The sequence below is a fragment of the Etheostoma cragini genome, chromosome 2 (assembly GCF_013103735.1).
Source record: "Etheostoma cragini isolate CJK2018 chromosome 2, CSU_Ecrag_1.0, whole genome shotgun sequence".
Classification (NCBI taxonomy): Eukaryota; Metazoa; Chordata; class Actinopteri; order Perciformes; family Percidae; genus Etheostoma; species Etheostoma cragini.
Genome location: NC_048408.1, coordinates 11,154,491 through 11,174,937, shown reverse-complemented (window position 1 = coordinate 11,174,937; position 20,447 = coordinate 11,154,491). Strand labels below are relative to the sequence as shown.

At 39.0% G+C, this 20,447-nt stretch overlaps 1 protein-coding gene across 4 annotated transcripts in view; it reads left to right on the top strand.

Moving 5' to 3' along the window:
- Positions 1-382: 382 nt before the first annotated feature.
- The window catches only part of arhgap10 (Rho GTPase activating protein 10), a 49,523-nt gene continuing 29,458 nt past the window's right edge, over positions 383-20,447 (top strand). The window contains exons 1-8 of one of the 4 annotated variants that reach the window (XM_034857646.1): positions 383-995; positions 15,648-15,743; positions 15,876-15,937; positions 17,261-17,332; positions 17,466-17,567; positions 18,954-19,064; positions 19,248-19,352; positions 20,101-20,230. In XM_034857646.1, the coding sequence (XP_034713537.1) occupies positions 842-995; positions 15,648-15,743; positions 15,876-15,937; positions 17,261-17,332; positions 17,466-17,567; positions 18,954-19,064; positions 19,248-19,352; positions 20,101-20,230 (832 nt within the window). In that variant the 5' untranslated portion in view covers positions 383-841. The remainder of the gene's footprint in view (positions 996-15,647; positions 15,744-15,875; positions 15,938-17,260; positions 17,333-17,465; positions 17,568-18,953; positions 19,065-19,247; positions 19,353-20,100; positions 20,231-20,447) is intronic. The other 3 variants (XM_034857663.1, XM_034857638.1, XM_034857654.1) reach the window with 3 other exon arrangements.

The window sequence follows — 20,447 nt, the reverse complement described above, 5'->3', positions numbered from 1 at the left end:
ATGGAAATGATCTAAGTAAATTTAATTAATTACAGTAAATTTGATTTTGAGGTAAGCCTACTTCAGTTATAGTTTCAGTAACTTTTACTTCTGTTTTACCACTTTTATAGAAGCATTTTATTCTGTCTGGTACTTTTTACTTGGAAAAACATTTTATTCTTAATTGTCATAAACACACAGTTCAGTGTCTTCCTCAGGGGCAATGTCAACCTTGTCATGAGGTTGGAGGAGCTCGGGATTAAACTGCCAACCTTGTGATGGGGCGACCACTTTAACTCGAGCCACGAGCCACCACTGGTGACATTTGTCGTTGTGTTAATAATCCAATCCAGTGCTCACTGGGCAGCTAAGCAAAAGCGGAAGTAGAAAGAATATCCACCATCTTGTAGAAGCGACATACTCTTTGATAGAAGTTTTGCTACACGCACACACAGATGTCAGCAGAGTTTCTCAATCTGTCACTTTGCTAGGGGGAGTAGCCTACGTTTGATGGACTAAGGAAAAATTGGAAACAGCTTCCATGCCCTTCTGACAACTACTGTAACCGACTTCCGATGGACACTTAGCCCGTTAGCGTATTGTTATCACTTTTTAACCGTTATACCTGTTAGCTTTACTCTTTTCGTTGTTTGACAACTGTGGAGCAATAACCCCCATGCACCCGTGTCAGAGGTAACGTTACCATGCTAACCTCCATTAGCTGCTGCTACTTCACGTAGCAATGCCAACGAAAAGAGCGGTAATTCACTTGTAACAGACGTTTTTTTTTTAGCTCCAAAAGTAAGCGTCGTTTTGGCCAGTTTCTCGTTCTTGAAAACGAAGCTATCAATCTGTCACAGAAATGGGACTACACCCGCTGGAATTCAGTGAATGCTATCTGGACAGCCCGGGCTTCAGGGAGAAAATAAAGGCACACGAAGCAGAGCTGGACAGAACTAACAGATTTATCAAAGAACTGTACAAAGACGGGAAAAACCTCATCAATGCAACGAAGCGTAAGTTTATTTTAATGTTTGGAAACGTACCGTGAGGAAAGCCCATGCACTGCCTGGGGAAGAGGTCGTGTTGGGGTGTTCATGGGTCCAATATTGTAACAACGACTTCCTTGGTTTGCCAAAATAATTGTCTTGTTTATTTGGTTATGTTGTGATAGGGAAAAGCGCTTGCTTAAGAGTTATAGAATATATTACCTTATTCTCAAGGACTGTCATTATTACCAGATCAAGGCGTTGTCTTCCTAAACTGTTTGGTCATTGGCTTCTTATTTTCTAGTTGTATTGGTTTTAAGCTGAACCAAAAGGCCCTCATTTGTTGTAAAACCCCTCTGCTCTATTTGCTCTGTTAGACCCACGCCTCTATTGGGTTAAGATGATTAGATTTGTATCTCTATGAACCATATGAACTCTAGTTGTGTCGCCTGTGTTGTGTTTTGTAAAGTGCCCGGTGCTTACTCTTCAGCCAGACTTCAACACTTAGTTATCTAAAACTGACTGATCAGTACGTCTTGTTGGAAAATCCATCAGTTCCTTTTATGTTTTTTAATGGATCATATCAAAATGCAGGGAAACATCTCCAGCTGAAGGATTTACAATGAGAATTTCTATGCACTTCTATGTCCAACAATATTTAGTCCTAATTTTTATTTTAAATGACAAAGCATTTCGGTCGTGTGTGAATGTCTTTTTTTGCACAGGTATGCTTTTTTTCCTTCTTCCAATCAATGCTGTAGTGTTGACAGATAGGCTTCAGGCTCGTTCCCGCTGCAGTGCTACAATTGCTTATTTGTTCTTTACTGCCACAGAACTCGGGTTTCTACTCTTAAAAACCTACAATTGCTCCAACGCTGCCTGTTACTCACACAGGTATGTCTTTCATTTTGCCTTGAGCACAGCATACATTCTTCAAGGCCCAGGAAGATGTTTTCAAGCTTGGACAGCGATCTTGGGTCATGCTGACTTCGGGGCACGTTTAAGGTTTAGAAATTGGTTATTTAAAACTTCAGCTTCTCTTGTAGTATAAATGACTTTCAAGGCCACACGCTGATATACCACAACATGTCACTCTAACAATAAAGTGTCCTGAAATCCCTACTTTACTTAAACAAATTTAATATTGTCCTTTTTATTGTCATGTCACGAGGGACAGGATCATATTCTGTTATATTGTTACAAGATTGTCTCTTCCAAATGAATGATTTTGAGCAGGTTGTAGTAACAAAAGATACCTTCTTTAGTATGATGTTATTACTTACACACCTGCAGGACGCCTGAGAGGTTTCAGGGTATACACTGTGATTTCAACAATAATCCTCAGCCTGAGGCATACATTCATACATGTTGCAGCTTCATCCTGAAGTTGTTTTTTTTGTTTCTGGAGAAAACTGAAATCACTCCAGAAAGTCAAGTTAGTCCTTATAAACTTCTTAAAACGGCAGGTGTTCCATGGTATGGTAAAAAGTATATGCTTTGTTGACACAGGGTCAAAAGTTAATTGAAATGGATCACCTGGTTAGCGTGTGCTGTGGTATTTGAATGAAGCAGGAGTGGTATTTAGGTGCCTCGTGTGTACCAAGGAAACTTCTGCATTCTTGACCCCAGAATTGCAACGATTAATCGATTAGTTGTCAACTTTTAAATACAGTACAGCGCCAACTATTTTGATAATTGATTAGTCGGTTTGGGTCATTTTCTTTATAAGAAAGAAGTACAAATTCTTTGATTCCAGCTTTTTAAATGTGAATATGTTCTAGTTTCTTCTCTCCCTGTGACAGTAAACTAATTATCTCTGAGTTGTGGACAAAACGAGACATTTGAGGACGTCATCTTGGGCATTTGGGAAACACTGATCCACATTTATCTGCTTTACATTACTGTTGTGCTAAGCAGGTATTTGCATACGTATGGTCTGTTTGAGTGATGAGTGAGTCCTGGTTAGGGGTGATCCGAGTACCCGGCTGAAACGAGTATCTGGTACGGATAGAGCACTTTTGCCAAGTACAAGTATTATACGAGCAATATGAGTCAATATCCGTGCTCGGATTGAATACAACTCCTCAACTTGCCACGCAGCGTTCTGGGATAAACACAGCGCCCCCCCGCCTACAAACCCGCTCGGATCAATCTCACACACACACAGAACACGGACAAATGCGCTCCCTTGGCCTCTCTCTCTCTCTCTCTCTCTCTCTCTCTCTCTCTCTCTCTCTCGCTCCCGCTCCGTTAGGCAGGCAGTCAATCGGGTCTGCGGATCTGTTCCGTTAACGTTTAGGGTTTCTTCAGCTTCAGGTTTGTTTTTAACTTTGGTTTATAGTACTAACATAGTAACCAGTAGGTTTCTGGTGAACGTGGGTTTCAGACGAGCTGCTCGGTTTAAATGCAACTCCCGTCGCGTCTCTGCCATCGGAGATTTTTTCTTTTTTACCGTCCGAGTACGGATACAGATACAGATAATACTGTACTCGCTCATCCCTAGTCCTGGTTCCCTAGTCCTGAGCCCTACTGTTCTCCTCTGACCTCTTTCATCCTGGTAAATATCCCCCCCCCCCCTAAAACTACAACTTTATCCCACATGGGAAACACTTTAGATCAACATGCCACTTTCTGAAGCTTCAGTTTTTGCAGGCTCATGGAGTAAGTAACTCGGCAGGCGAACTTCCACAGAGCACCACGGTGAACTCTGGTATTCACTGTTGGTAACAGATGAGTTGATGTTGATGCTCTGCTATGTTGGCATACACACAGATACACAGTATCCCATTTCAGAATGTCCTTTCTTGCATTTTATGCCTTACATGACTGTGGCTATGTATATATATATTTTGCTGTTGATTTTAAGTGTGTCCAACGTAGTGACAAAAATCACATCGAGTCTTGTTAACACTCATTAGACCGTGATAGCTTCTTGCTTAAGAGAATATGACAAGGACTAAGGATCCCTGGTCATACGCTCCCAAGGGGGTGGAAGCTGCAAAGTCAGTTAAAATTTCAGGAAGGAACTAAAAGTCATGTTCTTATGTAATGCAGTGTCTATTTTGCTGAGCCTGTGGAGACTCATTTTTAAAAATGTGGCTTGTCCCTTCTACCTTCTTCTGTCAAATGACTGTTTTTGATTTTCTTTGGCAATTGTAATCATAGGGTGTTTACCCTCCTTGCTAAGAGTAACTACACAATTCAAACGCTACAGTAAAGATTAAAATAATAATCCCCCATGGCCTGGATTTTAAGGCGAGGCTGTTTAATCCAAACGGGGCTGAGAAGCTGTCAGCCTTATGTGTTTGAATGATAACAACCATGCAGTTAGAGCTGAAATAATTAGTCAATCAATAGAAAATGGATCTGCATCCATTTTAATAACTGAATAATTGTAATAATAATAACAAGACATTTTTTAAAGAACAATGCCCAACATTTGCTGTTGTTGTTGTTGTTGTTGTTCTGGCATCTCAAATGGGAACATTTCTGCCTCTCTTAGTCTTATTTGGTAGTAAAGTTAAAGGGGTTCTGAACAATGTTGGATAACATTACTTCTTGTTGAAGAAGTATTTTCAAACAAAACGAGACTAGCTTGTCCCTATCTCCTCCGCGTTTTTTACTGTGGTTAGGGGACAGACAGCTCGCGGGTAGTAAGGAGATGTTGTAGCCTAAAACACAACATCGCTAAGAGCCCCTTTTAATATTTTGGATTTTTTGTTGTTAGGTAAAAAATAAGTCATCAGTACCTCTGGGTATTTTGTGATCAACCAATTGATAATGAATACAATTATTATTTGCAGTCTTAGTCACTTATGTAACTTGTGTGACCCCACATGTTGTGCTCCCAGGGACTAGAACAAATGAAAAAGAAGACAAATTAAATATGTTACCTTGTGAGTCCACTTTCTGGGTGGAGCTTAGCCTCGCTCTTATTACTGGGACATTACTCTGATAATCTTGTCTCATGAGAATGTGATGCTGTGTTTGGTTCTCCTCTTCATAGAGATCATGGGTGGAAATGGCACTGCAATACATCAACCAATGTGTCCCTGAGTAAGACACTTAACCCCTAGTTGCTCCAGAGGTATGCAACCTATGACACATATAGCTATTGTAAGTCACATTGGATAAAGACGTCAGCTAAATTACATGTAATGTAATGTAATCATGCAAAATAGCCCGTCAGCTTCTTTTTCTTCTACATCTGCCTTGTTAGTGGTTTGCAGCTTTGAAGCCCAGTTGTTTTTGATAGGTGGAGTTGATTTGGGGAGGCAAAGCTATGTAATCCTGTGTGTATATATGACGGTGAACCCTTCAATCAAACATTCGATAGTGTTGTAAAACGGGATGATCTACTTGACCATTCTGTAGGAAACATTGACACATTTAGTACAACTTAACGTAAATGCTGTGGATTACAAAGTACTATAATAAAATGCTCTATTTTCTGTTTGACCACTGAATGATCTGCTGTTGTTGATCTCCACATCCCATCCCCTTCTCAGCCTTTCAGTGACTGGGAGGATGTCCCACTACGGAAAGACCTTGGTTTTGAGAGGAAACCTTATAGCGGCGCCCTCGGCCAGAGAGCCATGACATGGAAGTGCCCACTAGAGGAGCAACATGCACATGTGCTTCTGTTTCAGAGGGTTTCCTCCACAGGAACTGTGTCCTGTCTGTACCCTGTCACACACACTCTTGTCCTTAGCAAACACATTATATCTCGTTTGTGGAGAAATTAATGAATTGCATATTCTGTTATTGCTGCAATCATCTTAAAAGAGAAGTTGGACAGATTTGCAGTGTGGTCAGTATTTGTCATTTCTACAGCTGGACTTCCTCTGGTGAATTGACTATTTGGCTCATAGAGCTAAATTATTATTTTTTTCCTTTACTTTCAGTCGCACAAACCCTACCGTGTAAAGTTTTATTTTGTTCTTCTTCTCGTTGGCAGACAGGTTTAAGAGTAGCTTGCCATGGTGTGCTTTTGGCTCCCTGCTGCTCTCTGTAATCACATTACTGATTCTGCCAAAGAGCCACATCACAATCTTTCATTAAAATCGCATTAGAACAAGACGTGAAGTCATGTGGGAGGAACGCTTTTTCATCTCTCACGCCAAAGAAAACAAGACCTGCTATAAAAATTATGCTAAATGGTACAACTATGCTTTCGGGGCTCCTTTTTTGGTGCAAGCAAAGTGTTGAAAAGTATTTGAAGCACCTTTTGATTACATTATGCACTGTAACTTTTTGGATGTGTGCCAAAAAAAGACCCTGTTGTTGATTTTGTCTTTTATTCGCCAATTGGTCATTATTTACAGGATACTGCTCAGCGCAACCTCACCCCACACACTTGTTATGAGGATCAGGAAGTCATGAATGAAGTAATGCATGCTTGGTGGACAGGGAGCGGGGGGGAGAGATTGTGGGAGGGGATGGGTTGTCAGGCCCTTTCAAGGGCAAAGGTGGGAGGCGAGTGTGGAGCAGGGATTCGTACTGGAAAAGATGGGAGAGTGGAACAGGAAGGACTGTGGAAAGGCACAGTATGTAAACGCTGGCCGCTGTTTGAGGGCCTGGACCAGGCAAGCTCTGACCTTAGTGGCACATCTGATGAGACTGTATTAATAATAACAAAACATCACTGCAACAGGCGCCAGTGAATACACTGTGGACATCTTCAGCAGCTGAACTTTGACAGAAACACACCTTTTTTCGTTTGTTTTTGGGAAAAGTTTTGTAGCAGCAGCCAGGACATGCAATGTTAAGTTTCCTGCCGTAAGACTTGCAGTAGAAAACAAGTTCAGATAGTCAATGTTTGTTGTGTGTAAATAACTGTTTTATACTTAAAATTTCTGCTAGTGATGCCTTGCAGCATGGCTGTAATTAAGGAAACATTGGGGCAGTGTTGGGGGAGACAGACGGGCATCAAATATTGTATATTACATGTAAAGCTCAATGTCACAGCAACCTGAGGTTTTGCGTTTAGAAAAAGCAAAATTAAGCTCACGAGGAGGATTCACAGTAAAACCAAACTATTACTGTACGTTGGAAGCATAGCCTGTCAATATTAATGGACAAAGCATTCAGTTCAGCGAAGTGCTGCAGATGTGGAAGTGCCTTAAACCTGCATTCTGTCTGAATTCCAGCAGGGGGCGACACATGCGGTTGCAAAAGGAGGTCGGTTTCTGTAGAAGTCTATGAGAAAGTGACCCACTTCTCACTTGATTTATTACCTCAGTAAACATTTTTATAATCAGTTTCAGGTTTCAATCGCTAGTTTTAAGTCTTCTGCAACACAGAAGGATGTTCTTTTTTTTTTTCAATTATGGTCTCGTTGATTTTAAAATCGGCAATAAAGCAGGGGGTGTCTTAGGGCGTGGCTATGATGTGATTGCCAATGAAAGTGTGTAACGCTCCTCCCTCTCGTCTAAAAATTTTATAAAAATTATACAAACTGTACAGTCATTATGAACATGGCCAACAAGAGCCTTATTTGTTAATATGTTTTGATAGTTTAATATACACGATCTTTTGAGCTAGAAGTTTATTATCAACCGTGGGAACTGAATATATTTTGCCTTCACTCTACGAGTGAGCTGTTCAAAATCCGCACGGCTTTCTACGTCACTAGCATGCTAGCAGTTAGCCCCCTTATTCTCAATGGCAAACCACTGCTACAATACACACAAGTTCACCATGATCTATAAAAAACTACATGTTCCTGTTCTGCAGGTATTCCACACAAACTTGGAAGTGCTCCCTCATTAAGAAAAAGTCTCCCAGCTCATCCTGCCAAGTACTGACTGAAGTTAGACAAACAGCTAGCTGATGTGATCATAGCTACTGCGCATGTGCAACTCCCAACAAAGATAGTAAAGAAGTGAGATGCCTCACTCTGTAGCTTAAACAGAGAGCTCACGACACAGGGTGAAAAGAGTAGCTGCAGTAATGTGCAGTATAACAAAAATACGATGTTTTTTGAAAATTAAACCATGTAAATCTATTTTAGTACATACTCAAAATACAAATATGAACATGAAAATGAGCATAATATGGGCACTTTAAAAAGTAACTATGGCTAAATATTATTTTGTCACAAATACAATATGTGATTTGTGTATCTTTGTGTGGTCTTGTTGAGATGTTAGTCTTGTTCTTATAAAAAGACCCTTTTGCCTTGGTCTGAGGTGCTTCATAATAACCAGAGCCCTGCGATTCCGTGCCATCCCCATTGTGTCATCTTTTCTTTCCACCTCCTCTAAAACGGGACACAAGTGTTTTGTGTCACAGAGCTAGGCCTTTTTTCACGTTTTTTCTCCTTTTGCAGAACAATCCGACCAATACGTAAGGTGGGGTCTGTATGACTCACACGCTGAAGCCAGTAGACTGGGATCTCTGGCTTTCTGCAGAGAAACAAGCCAAGTTTGACAGTTCCCAGGTTTGCTCTGAAATGCCTTGCTTTAAAAGGCAAAAAATTGAAAGAAGCATTTGCCTTGGACTTGTGTGCCCGTGTGTGTGTGTGATATTTCTATCTTGTGATGGTTCGTTCCTCCAGGACAGCAGCTATCATTTCAATCTGTTAAGCAGACCTCTCATCTGACACTTGTGTTTATTGCTCCACTGATTATATCCAGTTGATCTATGCTGTTTTAACTTCAATCGACACTGCACAGGGACACAAATGCTGTCACGGCTATTTTTTCCTTCCTTCTCAGAATGTTGCCTGCCGTTGATTAACTATGGAGCTTCATGTAACCGGATAACATTCATTCTTCATGTTTTATGTAATGCAAGTCCACACAGCTTGGCCTCATATATTCTCATATTAACTGTCCACCCTGCAGTGGGTTAAACATGCATGCAGGCAGTGTAATCAGATTGTGGATGGGTGTGATCTGTGCACCATGCTCGCATATGGCTCCAATAAGGAGCTTGCAAATCTATCCCTTGACATCACTGTTCTTGGAGTATCCACTAATTTGTCCACAGTAACCTGAGCCTTGATGCTGTCTTTGCTGAGACAAAGGATACCCTTAATATTCTAACGTGCTATAGTAAAAAGACCGGAGTTCCCTTTAGATATCTGAGATTTTTGGATGATAAACAAAAAAGAGGTAGGCACACTTAACTGAAAAGAAAGTATGAATTAGTATGTGCATTTGGAAAGAGATGGTAAAGAATATTGCGACATTAAACAACCCTATTAAATTCATTGTAGTTTTATGACTCATATCACATCTTAAAAAATGCTTGAATGGCATTCATCGTTAATGTCATAATACCATCAGTTCTTCATTGTCTTTCACAATACTATGACATCAGACACTGTCCCGGCTTTGCGTCACACACAATATTGTGTGTTGAGGTTTAGTTAAGGTGTGTCAAGGTTCAGTGTAATCTTGTCATAACATGCTTTTACTATATGGGGTAGCAGCTGAACTTTAAACTCTACATTCATTTGTGTTTAGGGATCATTGAGCACTTCATTTGAGAAACATTGAGAAACCATTATTATTTATTTATTGTTATTATCTCTGGCAATACTGAATCGATACACTGACACCAAGTATCAATCTTTTATCACATATGTGTTGGTCAGTTCGTCTGCTTGACAAGAAAATGTAAGTAAAATGAACAGAACAGAAATGTATCTTTTTTTGTTTAAGGATGTTGACAAAGTTTCCTTTTGGGGACATAATTTGAAATTAGGAAACATTTTAAGATGGAAAAAAGGGTAATAAATTGTAACATATTGCAGAATATTGCAACATGTTTAAAATCACAAAATTATTGTGGCGTGACATAAGTTTGTGATAATACTGTATCGTGATTCCCACCCCTATCCATTAGGGTCACTTTTTACCCATCAAGCTAATGGAGTGGGAGTATGAGGCTCAGGTTATGACTCGTTGTGCATAATTTAACAATAATAACTATTTCAGAACTTACTATACTACTACTGCTACTACTACTAAACACATCATCACCAACAGATAATAACATAAGTTCTCACTAAAATAATACAATATATTTGTTTTATTGTCACAACAGAACAGAAGAACATCAAAATATATTAAAGTTCTGATAAATAAAAGGTTTAAAAATACAAACAAGATTATGAAACTTTAAGTCCTTTGAAAAACACAATAACAAAAAAAGGGACGCCAACAGGGACGTTTTAGAGCGCCCTTTGGTGGACACACTATACAACGCCAACACTCATAACTTTGTTGACTGTCCGTTTTTATTTTTTCTAATAAAATAAAATTAAAATTATAAAAACATATTTTTTTGTTGGCCATTATAAATGTCAATACCGATAGTTTGGGAAATGACTAATATCGGCCTGCCGATGTATCGGTCGGGCTCTACTTCATTCTTGTCTGGCATGTAGCTGGAAAATGGGTAAAAGTAAACAAAGCCAAACAAAAGCCCCAGAAAAGAAATTGGTCATAGAGACACAGTATAAGCATTAAAAACCAATATAGAAATAACAGAAAGAGAAATGAAAGTAAAAGTAATATTTTCAAAATGATGTTACTAAGATGAACTAGTAATGAAAAACGGCAAGAGGCGTAGGATCAAGCCTTAGGTTGGATCGTATTTGAAAGGCACATGGGCTAAAGGAAGAAACATTATCAATCATAACAAAATATGTTTCTGGGATGTTAGTTAAAGCAGTAACTGTTTTTTCAGGCTCTTGTAACAACGTATAAACACAATATTGACATAGGCTATTATTAGGCATGCACCAATAACAGTTTTGCCGACAGCTGATACAATGTTTTGTTGTTGTCGTTTCCCCCTTTTTTGACAGGAAAATGAAGAAATCTTTATTATAAACAATGTGTGGACTGTTTTAAAGTCATTCATTCCTTCATGACAATGTCTTTAATTGAGCATGAATGTAATCATTTAAAATGTATGAAAAAACTTTTAATACACGTCAAAAATAACTGCTTCCAAAGCCCTTTTATCCTGCTATACAACTAACATTACATACTCAATGATAATAATCTTTTGCTACTTAGTCTACATAGCCCAACAGAAATATTAATAATTAAAAATAACGTTATCCTTGGAGTGTAACATTCCTTCATCAAGTTAAAAATCATCGTCAGTCCAGTCTGCCGAGTGGCTAAGCATATACTCACACAACCCAGGAGCTCATGAATGTGTGTGGCCACAACGTTAATGGTTCTGGGGAGAGAAGACATCAGCAAAATGGCAACAACTGGGCTGTATGTAGGCTTTAAAACAGCATCCAATGTGCTAACTAATTACCTTGGTAATCCCTTTATCTTTGGCTCTGTCCGTGGGGAATTCTTTCCCTTTCTCGAATGTTGTAGTTATAAGGACTGGGTCTTGCTGGTGGCGGTTTATGTTGTTGATCTTTCCCCAACACGGTGTAATACTGCCATGGCCGACATTTTCTTTCACTGTAAACACTTCAAGTGACCCATCTCACATTACCTATACTGTAGACTTTTGACCCCTTGATGATAAAAAATAGTGATTAGTGCCGCTTTAAAGAAATTGGTACTAGTATTATTATGTAGCTCAACCTCAGCCCCAGAATGTTGTTATCAGGCGTACCAAAATAAGCTTTGTCTGACTAGAGAATCTCACTAATGTGGTGATTGGTAAACTATAAAATTAGGTCCGTACTGGGTTTGATATGATTAAAGGTGTGCTATTAGTGGCCATTTATCTGGAGGTTTCCGACCTAATAAAGCTAAGCAGTTTTCATGCCAATAAACCGCTGATAAATAATGGATAATCCATCCAAAAAAAAAGTAGAACAGAAAAAGAAAAACAGAATCATCTTTAATGGACTCGCACACCCTGTTCTGAATTTTAGCTGTCTGTGTGGTTTGGATTCCTTCCTTCTAAATTTGACTTCTAAATGTCACTTCAAAGAAAATTGCTATGTTCAGCATGGCAAGTGTTTGCTCCCAAAATAATGACCTTACAGGCTTATATTTACCATACCTTTATTTTGAAAATGATCCCCACAACCCGTACTTAAATACTCCCACATAGCAGTTCATCAGGTTAGTGTTTACACCAGTTAGAAGACACCTCTGTGAGAGAAACATGTTGGCCAAAGAGTGAAAAGCTTTTACGCTGGGTTTCCATAGTCAGCTAAAATAACGGCAGAGCGGGGTGATTCAAGTCATTCCCTGTGAGGTAATGAATCTCCCCGCTCTCCCAAAGTTGACTCTGCGTTAACTTTTGCAGAGCGGTAGCCAATGAGAGGGCGACTTGCGAACGTGACTCCAATATATTCTGCCGTATATACACACATGCTAGATTATGTATTTATATCTAGGATATATTTGTCCTTCGGTTTCTTGAAAGGCGCAATATAAATACATGTTATTATTATTAAATTCCATGCAAATTAAGATTGTGATTTTCCTATAGCTTTCTTTATGATACGTCTCTGTGACTACAGGTATTTTAATATCCAGCTTGGCAGAAGGTTACCAAGGCAGTTGGTATTCCGGCTGAGTGTGTGTGTGTGTGTGTGTGTGTGTATATATATATATATATATATATATATATATATATACTTGTTTAAGTAGTTGTAGCTTTGTAGTAACATTAGCATTGTGTCATTGACAATTGGCTGATGGCTAGCAATACATAACATTATTATTATTATTATTTTAATTAAACACAACTTTTTAAGCGGCAAAGTGTGAGACAGGAGTAGAAAACTTACCAAAAAATTTGTGATAGGCCAGATTTTTTTTAATAGAAATGTATATCAATACAAACATAAAATGTTCTGCAACACGTGTACACCGATCACATCATGTTGTGGTGACACCATCGTGCTCGGAATCCGCTGCAAGGTATACAAGGTAATACAGCGGCGTTGAAAAAGTTGAAAAAGCTGCCCGTGGAAAACCAGCGTTAGTGTATTAGTGTGTAACATGAATACACTAAATTCCCTGCCGTGGTTGACACAAATTTGTAATATAACTTTTCTGTTGTGTAATGAATTCTTCCAATAACTCACATCTGATTTATGTAAGCTGACAATAATAAAGCATCCCATAATACCCTTCTGATCTTACCAACATTGTGTCCTTAAAAAGGTGCCTGACCTGTCCCTCTACTGCTATTGTTTGTCAGAGTCTGGTAATATTGCTTGTGCAGTGGCCGTTGTTTTGTTTACCGTGTCTCTGTTGTATCTGCAGAAAGGACAAATGTAGACACTCTCCAATCTTTAATAGTGAGTCAGCTTGTTTTTTTGCTGTAAGTTTGCTATTTAAACTATTTTTAATTTCTTTAGGACAACAGTTTTCTCACCCACATGTAAAAAAAAAAAACGATAATTTTCTTCGAGTGGTATATTAAGACCAACTCAAAGAACAAACAATTGTAAATTCTGTAATACACAAGTTGGCCCATAGTCTGCTTTGCATCCCTACTACAAGCTTCTTGTAGTTTGATGATTTACAGAAATTGGCCAAAGGAATCAATCACAGGCGTTTATTTGCCTATATTTCCTTTTGTGTTTTGGAATTTTTAAAGATGTGAAGTAAGGCTGAAGAGCAACCATCAGAGGATTTAAACTGTTTAATATAAAATGAGGCAGAAGCAATGCCCTTTGTGCCAAGCTCAGGCAGACATTGTCCAACACCTCTCACATGTTTGGGCTTTTCTACTTACTGTAGATTTAATCCATAGCATGTGTACACACACACACACACACACACACACACACACACACACACACAAACACTGCTCAGAGAACCTGGCTTGTGTGTGTGTAGACAGATAGACATGGATAGTATACAAGACATAGCAAACAGCTCAAATAAATGAATTAAAAATGATTTTGTCCATTTTATTATCTACATTTTAATATTTTTCTATTGTTGTATTATACTGTTGTATAATATTATACTATTATTATTTTATTATTATTATTATGACATCTTATTGTTATATACAACAAAACTAGAATGCATACTCCTAAATTACTGCAAGATCCCACTCATAAATACGGTTGAGAACCCTTATTGCATGAGCATCAAAACAATGTAGTTCAACAATAAGATTCATAATTATTTGAAGGATTTTGTCAACTGAAAAATAATGGTTAATCCTCTGTATTATTAGCATGTTTTTAACTCGGATTTCGGAAATGACTTGGTTATAAAATATAGTCGTTAGTTTGCAGCTTTACAGTCCAGCAAGCTGTCGGTGCTTTTGTAGCAGTTACAGATGCTCTGCAGAGTCAGAGCTGTATTCAGTGGTGTTGCTCAGTTGATTGTTCCCTATAGAGTCCCAGCTATCTGCAAAATCTAATGACACTGCTCCTCAGCATACTGCTCACAGCTCCAGTCTTAAACGACCCTGGCCACATTCTGTCCTGCTTCCCTCGGAGACTACTATGAGTCAGAGATCCCACCTTGGGGAATCACTTCACTGTTTGGAAATAGATTTGGTTGGCTGTGTTTACTGGTGTGCGAGGGGTTTAGGAGGGAGGACTTAAACAGCATTTATCCACGTCTCAAAATCCTAACTTGTTTAAATGCAGATGCAGGAACATTTATGCAGTGTTTACATGGATAAGTGCAATACTTGGAGAGTAGTCACCCATTCTAGTGCTCACCTGAGATTCAGCTAGCCCAAGGTTTATTCAGCTTAAAAAGCTAAATACTATATATACATATATCTTGAAAACAAAAACAATACTGCCTATATTATACAAACCTCAGGTAAACTATCAACTTCTTTCTGGGGTTATCCAGCATCTCAATTGTTCAAGTATTAGGATCATATTGTTTCTTGTTTCTTCATTTGTGAAAGCTATGACTGTCACACATCTAAAAATAGTTTGCTGTCTAGTTTCGCTTGTGCCAACCTACGGCACCTGCCCTCCTAGTTTACTGGTGTTTGATATGTAACAGGATGCAGCAGACTATAAATGAACAGGATGTTTGCAAAGTGTTTGTGTCATGCATCAGACTTTCATTTTAATGATGGCTTAAATATACAGTGAGGAAAATAAGTATTTGAACACCCCGCTATTTTGCAAGTTCTGAAATTGTAATCGTAGGTGCATGTCCATTGTGAGAGACTTAATCTTAAAAACAAATCCAGAATTCACAATGTATGATTTTTTTTAACTATTTATTTGTATGATAGAGCTGCAGATAAGTATTTGAACACCTGAGAAAATCAATGTTAATATTTGGTACAGTAGCCTTTGTTTGCAATTACAGAGGTCAAACGTTTCCTGTAGTTTTTCACCAGGTTTGCACACACTGCAGAAGAGATTTTGGCCCACTCCTCCACACAGATCTTCTCTAGATTAGTCAGGTTTCTGGGCTGTTGCAGAATGAGCAGCATGCACGTCATGACTATTGGGTCTGTTATTTTTCTATGACTCTACAACACTTACTAGTATAGTATTTGCCATGTAGAAATATCACTTCTACCAAAAAATATGATTCATGAGGTTAGGGATGTTGGACTGCTGTTATTTTGAAAATCTGATATCTGTATATTGTGTTAAATTAACAATTTTTTTTTCAGGACAGGACAGTACAACTTGTATATATTGTGAACACACACTATAATCAAATTAAGTATTCTGTCTCCTTTTGAAATGCTCTGCTTATAATGGTTTTTAAATTTTCAATTTTCTGTCAGAGCTTGGGATGGCACAGCGAAAGTTCGCCCAGTGCCTGGGAGAGTTTCAGTTTGAGTACATCGGCGATGCAAAGACCGATGATGAGAAATGTATTGGTAAGTGTGGGTTTGATGCAAACAAACCACTAGTTTTGTTCCCAACACACAGCCTGACACTGTAAATGTTTGTTTATGGTTCTTTTTCTACCAGCAAATTAAGAGCAGTTTTTGTTTTGCTTTCTCCTTCAGATGAGTCTTTGCAAGAGTTCTCCTCATTCCTCAAGAACCTTGAAGACCAAAGGGAACTGATGGTGAGAACAACCAGTCAGAACCTGCTTGAAAGCCGGGAGATGTGTTTGTGTGTGTGTGTCTGTGTGTCTGTGTCTGTGTCTGTGTTTGTCGGTCTCTTTGGTGTATTGCACTTGAATTGTTTAACCTTGTCTGCTTGCACTGTGTGCATTTCCAACCAGCCTTCACCTGTCACTGACCATATTTAGTGCTTGCATCTATTAATGTCTGACTCTGTCATCTGCCAGAGATCCAGACAGGCACTCATAATGTCCTTTTCTCCAACGTACAGTAGAGCCACAACAGTCAGAGCAAACCAGTTCCTAGCAGGTAGATAAGTGTTGATAGTGTTCAAACAGTTTCTCCTCTTGTGACTGTAGAGGGTCACTGCCACTGACTGGGAGTGGCTGCACAGAGAGGACACTATTAAAGCCATGCTTTAAATACCAAGAGTGAATTACATAAGCTACTACCAGCAACATGGTCAGCAACAATACATCCCATTTCGACATAACACTATACTGTAAAACTAGCTTCTGCATCAGGTAGCATTGTTAAAGTTGCTTATTTATAAACCACAATAATCAAACATCCAATTCGGAGGATTTACAACATTCTTAAAGGATGCCTGATTGTAATGGTGACAGCAGGTTATAAACTGCTACACTGAAGTGTTAAAAGTGTCACACTGTGTACATTACTGTGCTATACTGTAAGAGATTATGCACTTTATATATTCCTGTGATTTGACCTGTGGATGTTATGTACTATATGAACTTAATCTTATAAAAGCAACTCATTTTAAGACTCCCTTTCAGTTAAGAAGTAGGCTTGAAGGGCCAGTGATAGTTTGGAACAATACTTGAAAATCATTCCTCTTCTTTGAAAAGACTTGCACGATTTAGTGTCTTTGAACAGCCATCCTGGTGTAATGTCTGTCTGTCTGAAAGTTAGGGAGTGGGCCCATCATCAGTCACTGACTGAGATGACTGTTTTAGCTCCTGGCTCAGACCATAATGGTAAACACTCTGCTCAGCACTGCTCAGCATAGTGGGATGACATCACAGTGCAAAGTAAAGTAAAGTAGGATGGGCAAGCAGGCTCAGACACGTCCTGCAGCCAGTGTAGCAGAAGCACTGGGGGAATAAGGAAAAATACATTGACTTTATGAGTTCATTGTTGTAAGACAAATACACTTAGAATAGTAGTTATTTCATAAATTGTGTAATTTATTACTAGCTGTTCTTCAGTGGGGTCAACAGTTGTGGCTTAAAAAATGTTATGTCATGTGAAATGTCAATGGGGTTTGTCATTGAGTTAAGCAATAATAATGGCTCTCTGTCCAGATGAGAAACATCACAGAAACCTTAATGAAACCGCTGGAGAAGTTCAGGAAAGACCATCTTGGTACAGTCAGGGTAATGTATGATGGTTTCTCTTCCCAATATGTGTCATAGCTCTTAGTTGATCTGTTTGTATGTGTGGTGTGCCCTAATGATGGTTAATATGCCTGCTTAAATGCCTCTACTCCTTCCACTGTACCTTCTTTAGGCAGAAAGAAAGAAGTTTGAGAAAGAAACAGAGAAGTATTACAGCTCTCTGGAAAAGCTTCTGAATATGTCAGCAAAGAAGAAAGAGCCACAGCTACAAGAGGTATTTATCCTTGCATGAACTCTGCGACTGATGTGTAACGCACAGAAAATAGCATTTCATACTGAAAACAAAATGGATGTAAGAGGGCATTTAGTTTGGTTCGAGAATCCCTGTTTTGTTTTGTTTGCCTTTGATGCCATGGGGGAGGAGCTATGCTGCAAAGCCTGTTGGACCATGTGAGTTTCCACTGACATGCTTGTATGAAAAGGAAATGTGTGCTCACTTGTGCTGTACTACCAAGGTCAAACCTGGTTGCTGTAGTTTAGGGAATAGCCCATGCTACTGTACCATGACGTGGACATTTTCCATTGTGGAGAATTTAGCAACCTCTCACTAAACAATGTTTCTGCCTTCTTTTCTTTACCATGCATTGTTTCCATTGAAGGCTTACCCATATGTTGTAAACACCCGTCAGAGGGGACTGAAATTGTTGACATTAGGACTACAGGCAGTAGTTCTCTGTGACTTTTTTGAATTGAGGATCTGTTGTACCAACACTGATTTCTATCAGACTTGAATTAATGAACCCAGTGCTTAGTTCACAGCCATAAGAGTCATGCACTTCATCAACACTGCATCGGTTTTTAAGTCCTCCCAATGAACAGTGGCATATATTATTAAAAACAGTAGGTGAATGTTGATCTTACTTACTTTAAAATCACTAAAATGTTACATATCATCAGACATTTAGTTGGAAATCAGCCAGCAGTCTTGTTTTAGTAAGAAGGTATATCAGATATTACACTTAAAGATGCTTTAGTTGTTACATTGCAAACTTGGTATACTGTTATTGCAGTTCTTAGAGTTTAATTTTAATTCTGGGATGGCACAGTGGTAAATTATCCCCTCATAGGAAGAAGAAAACAAATAGCTCCGTCCCCCCTCAGCTGGCTGGGGCTTTTTCTTTGTGTCATTTCCCCTACCCATGTGCCCTGTTTCCCTACCACAATCTAAAGACATGTAGGTTGCTGTTCATTAACTGAAAACTCTAAATTGCCCATAGGTTTAAGTGTAATTGTGTGATTTGTCTATACACATTAATGCTGAAGAGTAATCGCTCCTCTGTTTTACTTCCTGAGGTTACAGTTTTTTGGGTGTGTTAAGCTTTTCTTTATCTGCATCGTCATTGTTAGGATAGAGGGTTGAATGTTGTACATATTCTACAGCTCTCTGAGACAAACTTGTTATTTGGGTCTATATAAATGAACTGCATTTGAATATCATGAGTATTTGAAAAAGCACTAACTAACTTCAAAATACCCTTTTTAAGAACACAATGCAATAACAAGAACAACCTTAAATTGTACTGCATCAAAATGTTTCTCCTCCTTTTATGAATCTGTCTGTCTCTATAATTATCACGGTGTGTGTTCTCTACCTCCACAGGCAGACGGCCAGGTGGAAACCATGAGACTGCACTTTCAGGAGGAGTCACTGGACTATGTGTGCAAACTGCAGGAGATCCAAGAGAGAAAGAAGTTTGAGTGTGTGGAGCCGGTGAGTGACTCACTTTAGGGCCTTGTTAAATCTGATGTGGCTTGTCTTTCACTTTAACAAAAGCAAAGGTCAATATAGGAAATGTCACATCGGGTTAACTTATAAGTGATTTTGTTATCTGTTTCTCTCTCACTTGCTGACTAATAACTCTTATCTGTTTTTTTGCTGTTGTGATATTTTTAGATGCTGGCCTTCTTTCAGACGGTCTTCACCTTTTACCACCAGGGCTTTGAGCTCGCCAAGGACTTTGACCATTATAAAAGAGCACTACAGATCAATATTCAGAATGTAAGAAATGTTAATGTTTTATCATTATATCTGTGATTTGGATAAGTATTCTAACCATGCCACCGGTTTGGTTCCTCCTGTTTTGCATTGCCATGGCAGTCTCATCCCAGTTTCATTCTTAGTTTTAGATTACAATCTAACTAGTCTGTATTAAAGACGTTTCTTTTTTGGGGATTGTTCATGTGTTGCCAGAAATTCAGCCGGAGGCACCTCATTTTGGCTTACTTTGTGTTTGCATTTTATACTCCAGTGGATTTATAAGGACTATGGTTAACTGCTCCTTAGATCTTTGCAGGGTAAATCCAGACAGCTAGCTAGACTATCTGTCCAATCTGAGTTTTCTGTTGCACAACTGAAACAACTTTTGAATGTACATTTTTCAATGTTCCACCAAAACAAGTTCCAGAGGCAATTTTTCAGCTGCAGCGTTGCCTCGTCCAGCGCCACCACCACCACAGACGATTGTAATTGGTTAAAGAAATGCCAATAAACCAGAGCACGCTTTTCTCCCATCCTGGGATGCTGTGTGGACTAGCCAGACCCTCCTCCGCAGCACTGGGGAGGAAGGTCTGGCAATGCATGACTACCATTCAAATGATTTCATGGAGATAAAGGGTTTTCCAAGGAAAGCTCATACATTTTGATTTGCAGTGACCTCTCATTAGCAAGGTCTTTCTACCTTACCACTGTCGCTGAGCATTTGGAAGTGACTTCTTGGAATTGTGTGTTTGCTTCCTCTCCCTCCCAGACAAGAAGTCGATTTGAGGGTGCACGGTCAGAGGTGTTCGAACTGATGAAGAGGATCAGGGAGACACCTCAAGAATACAGACAGACCAGCCCTATCAGTTGTGAAGGCTACCTCTATGTACAGGAAAAACGTAAGACCTTTATATAGTTTAAATGTGTTTTAATATGGGGTGTCTTATTACACCCATTCATAACCCACACTGCTGCAAGGAAACGTAGTCAAAGCGAGAAAAGCATGACAAAATCTCACAAAATACACTGTCCAATGTCATGGTCAGAGGGGGGGTGGGGTCACAGTTTTTCTTTAGCTATTGTAAAGTGTGTTAGTGGAGTGTTTTAGTGTCATTA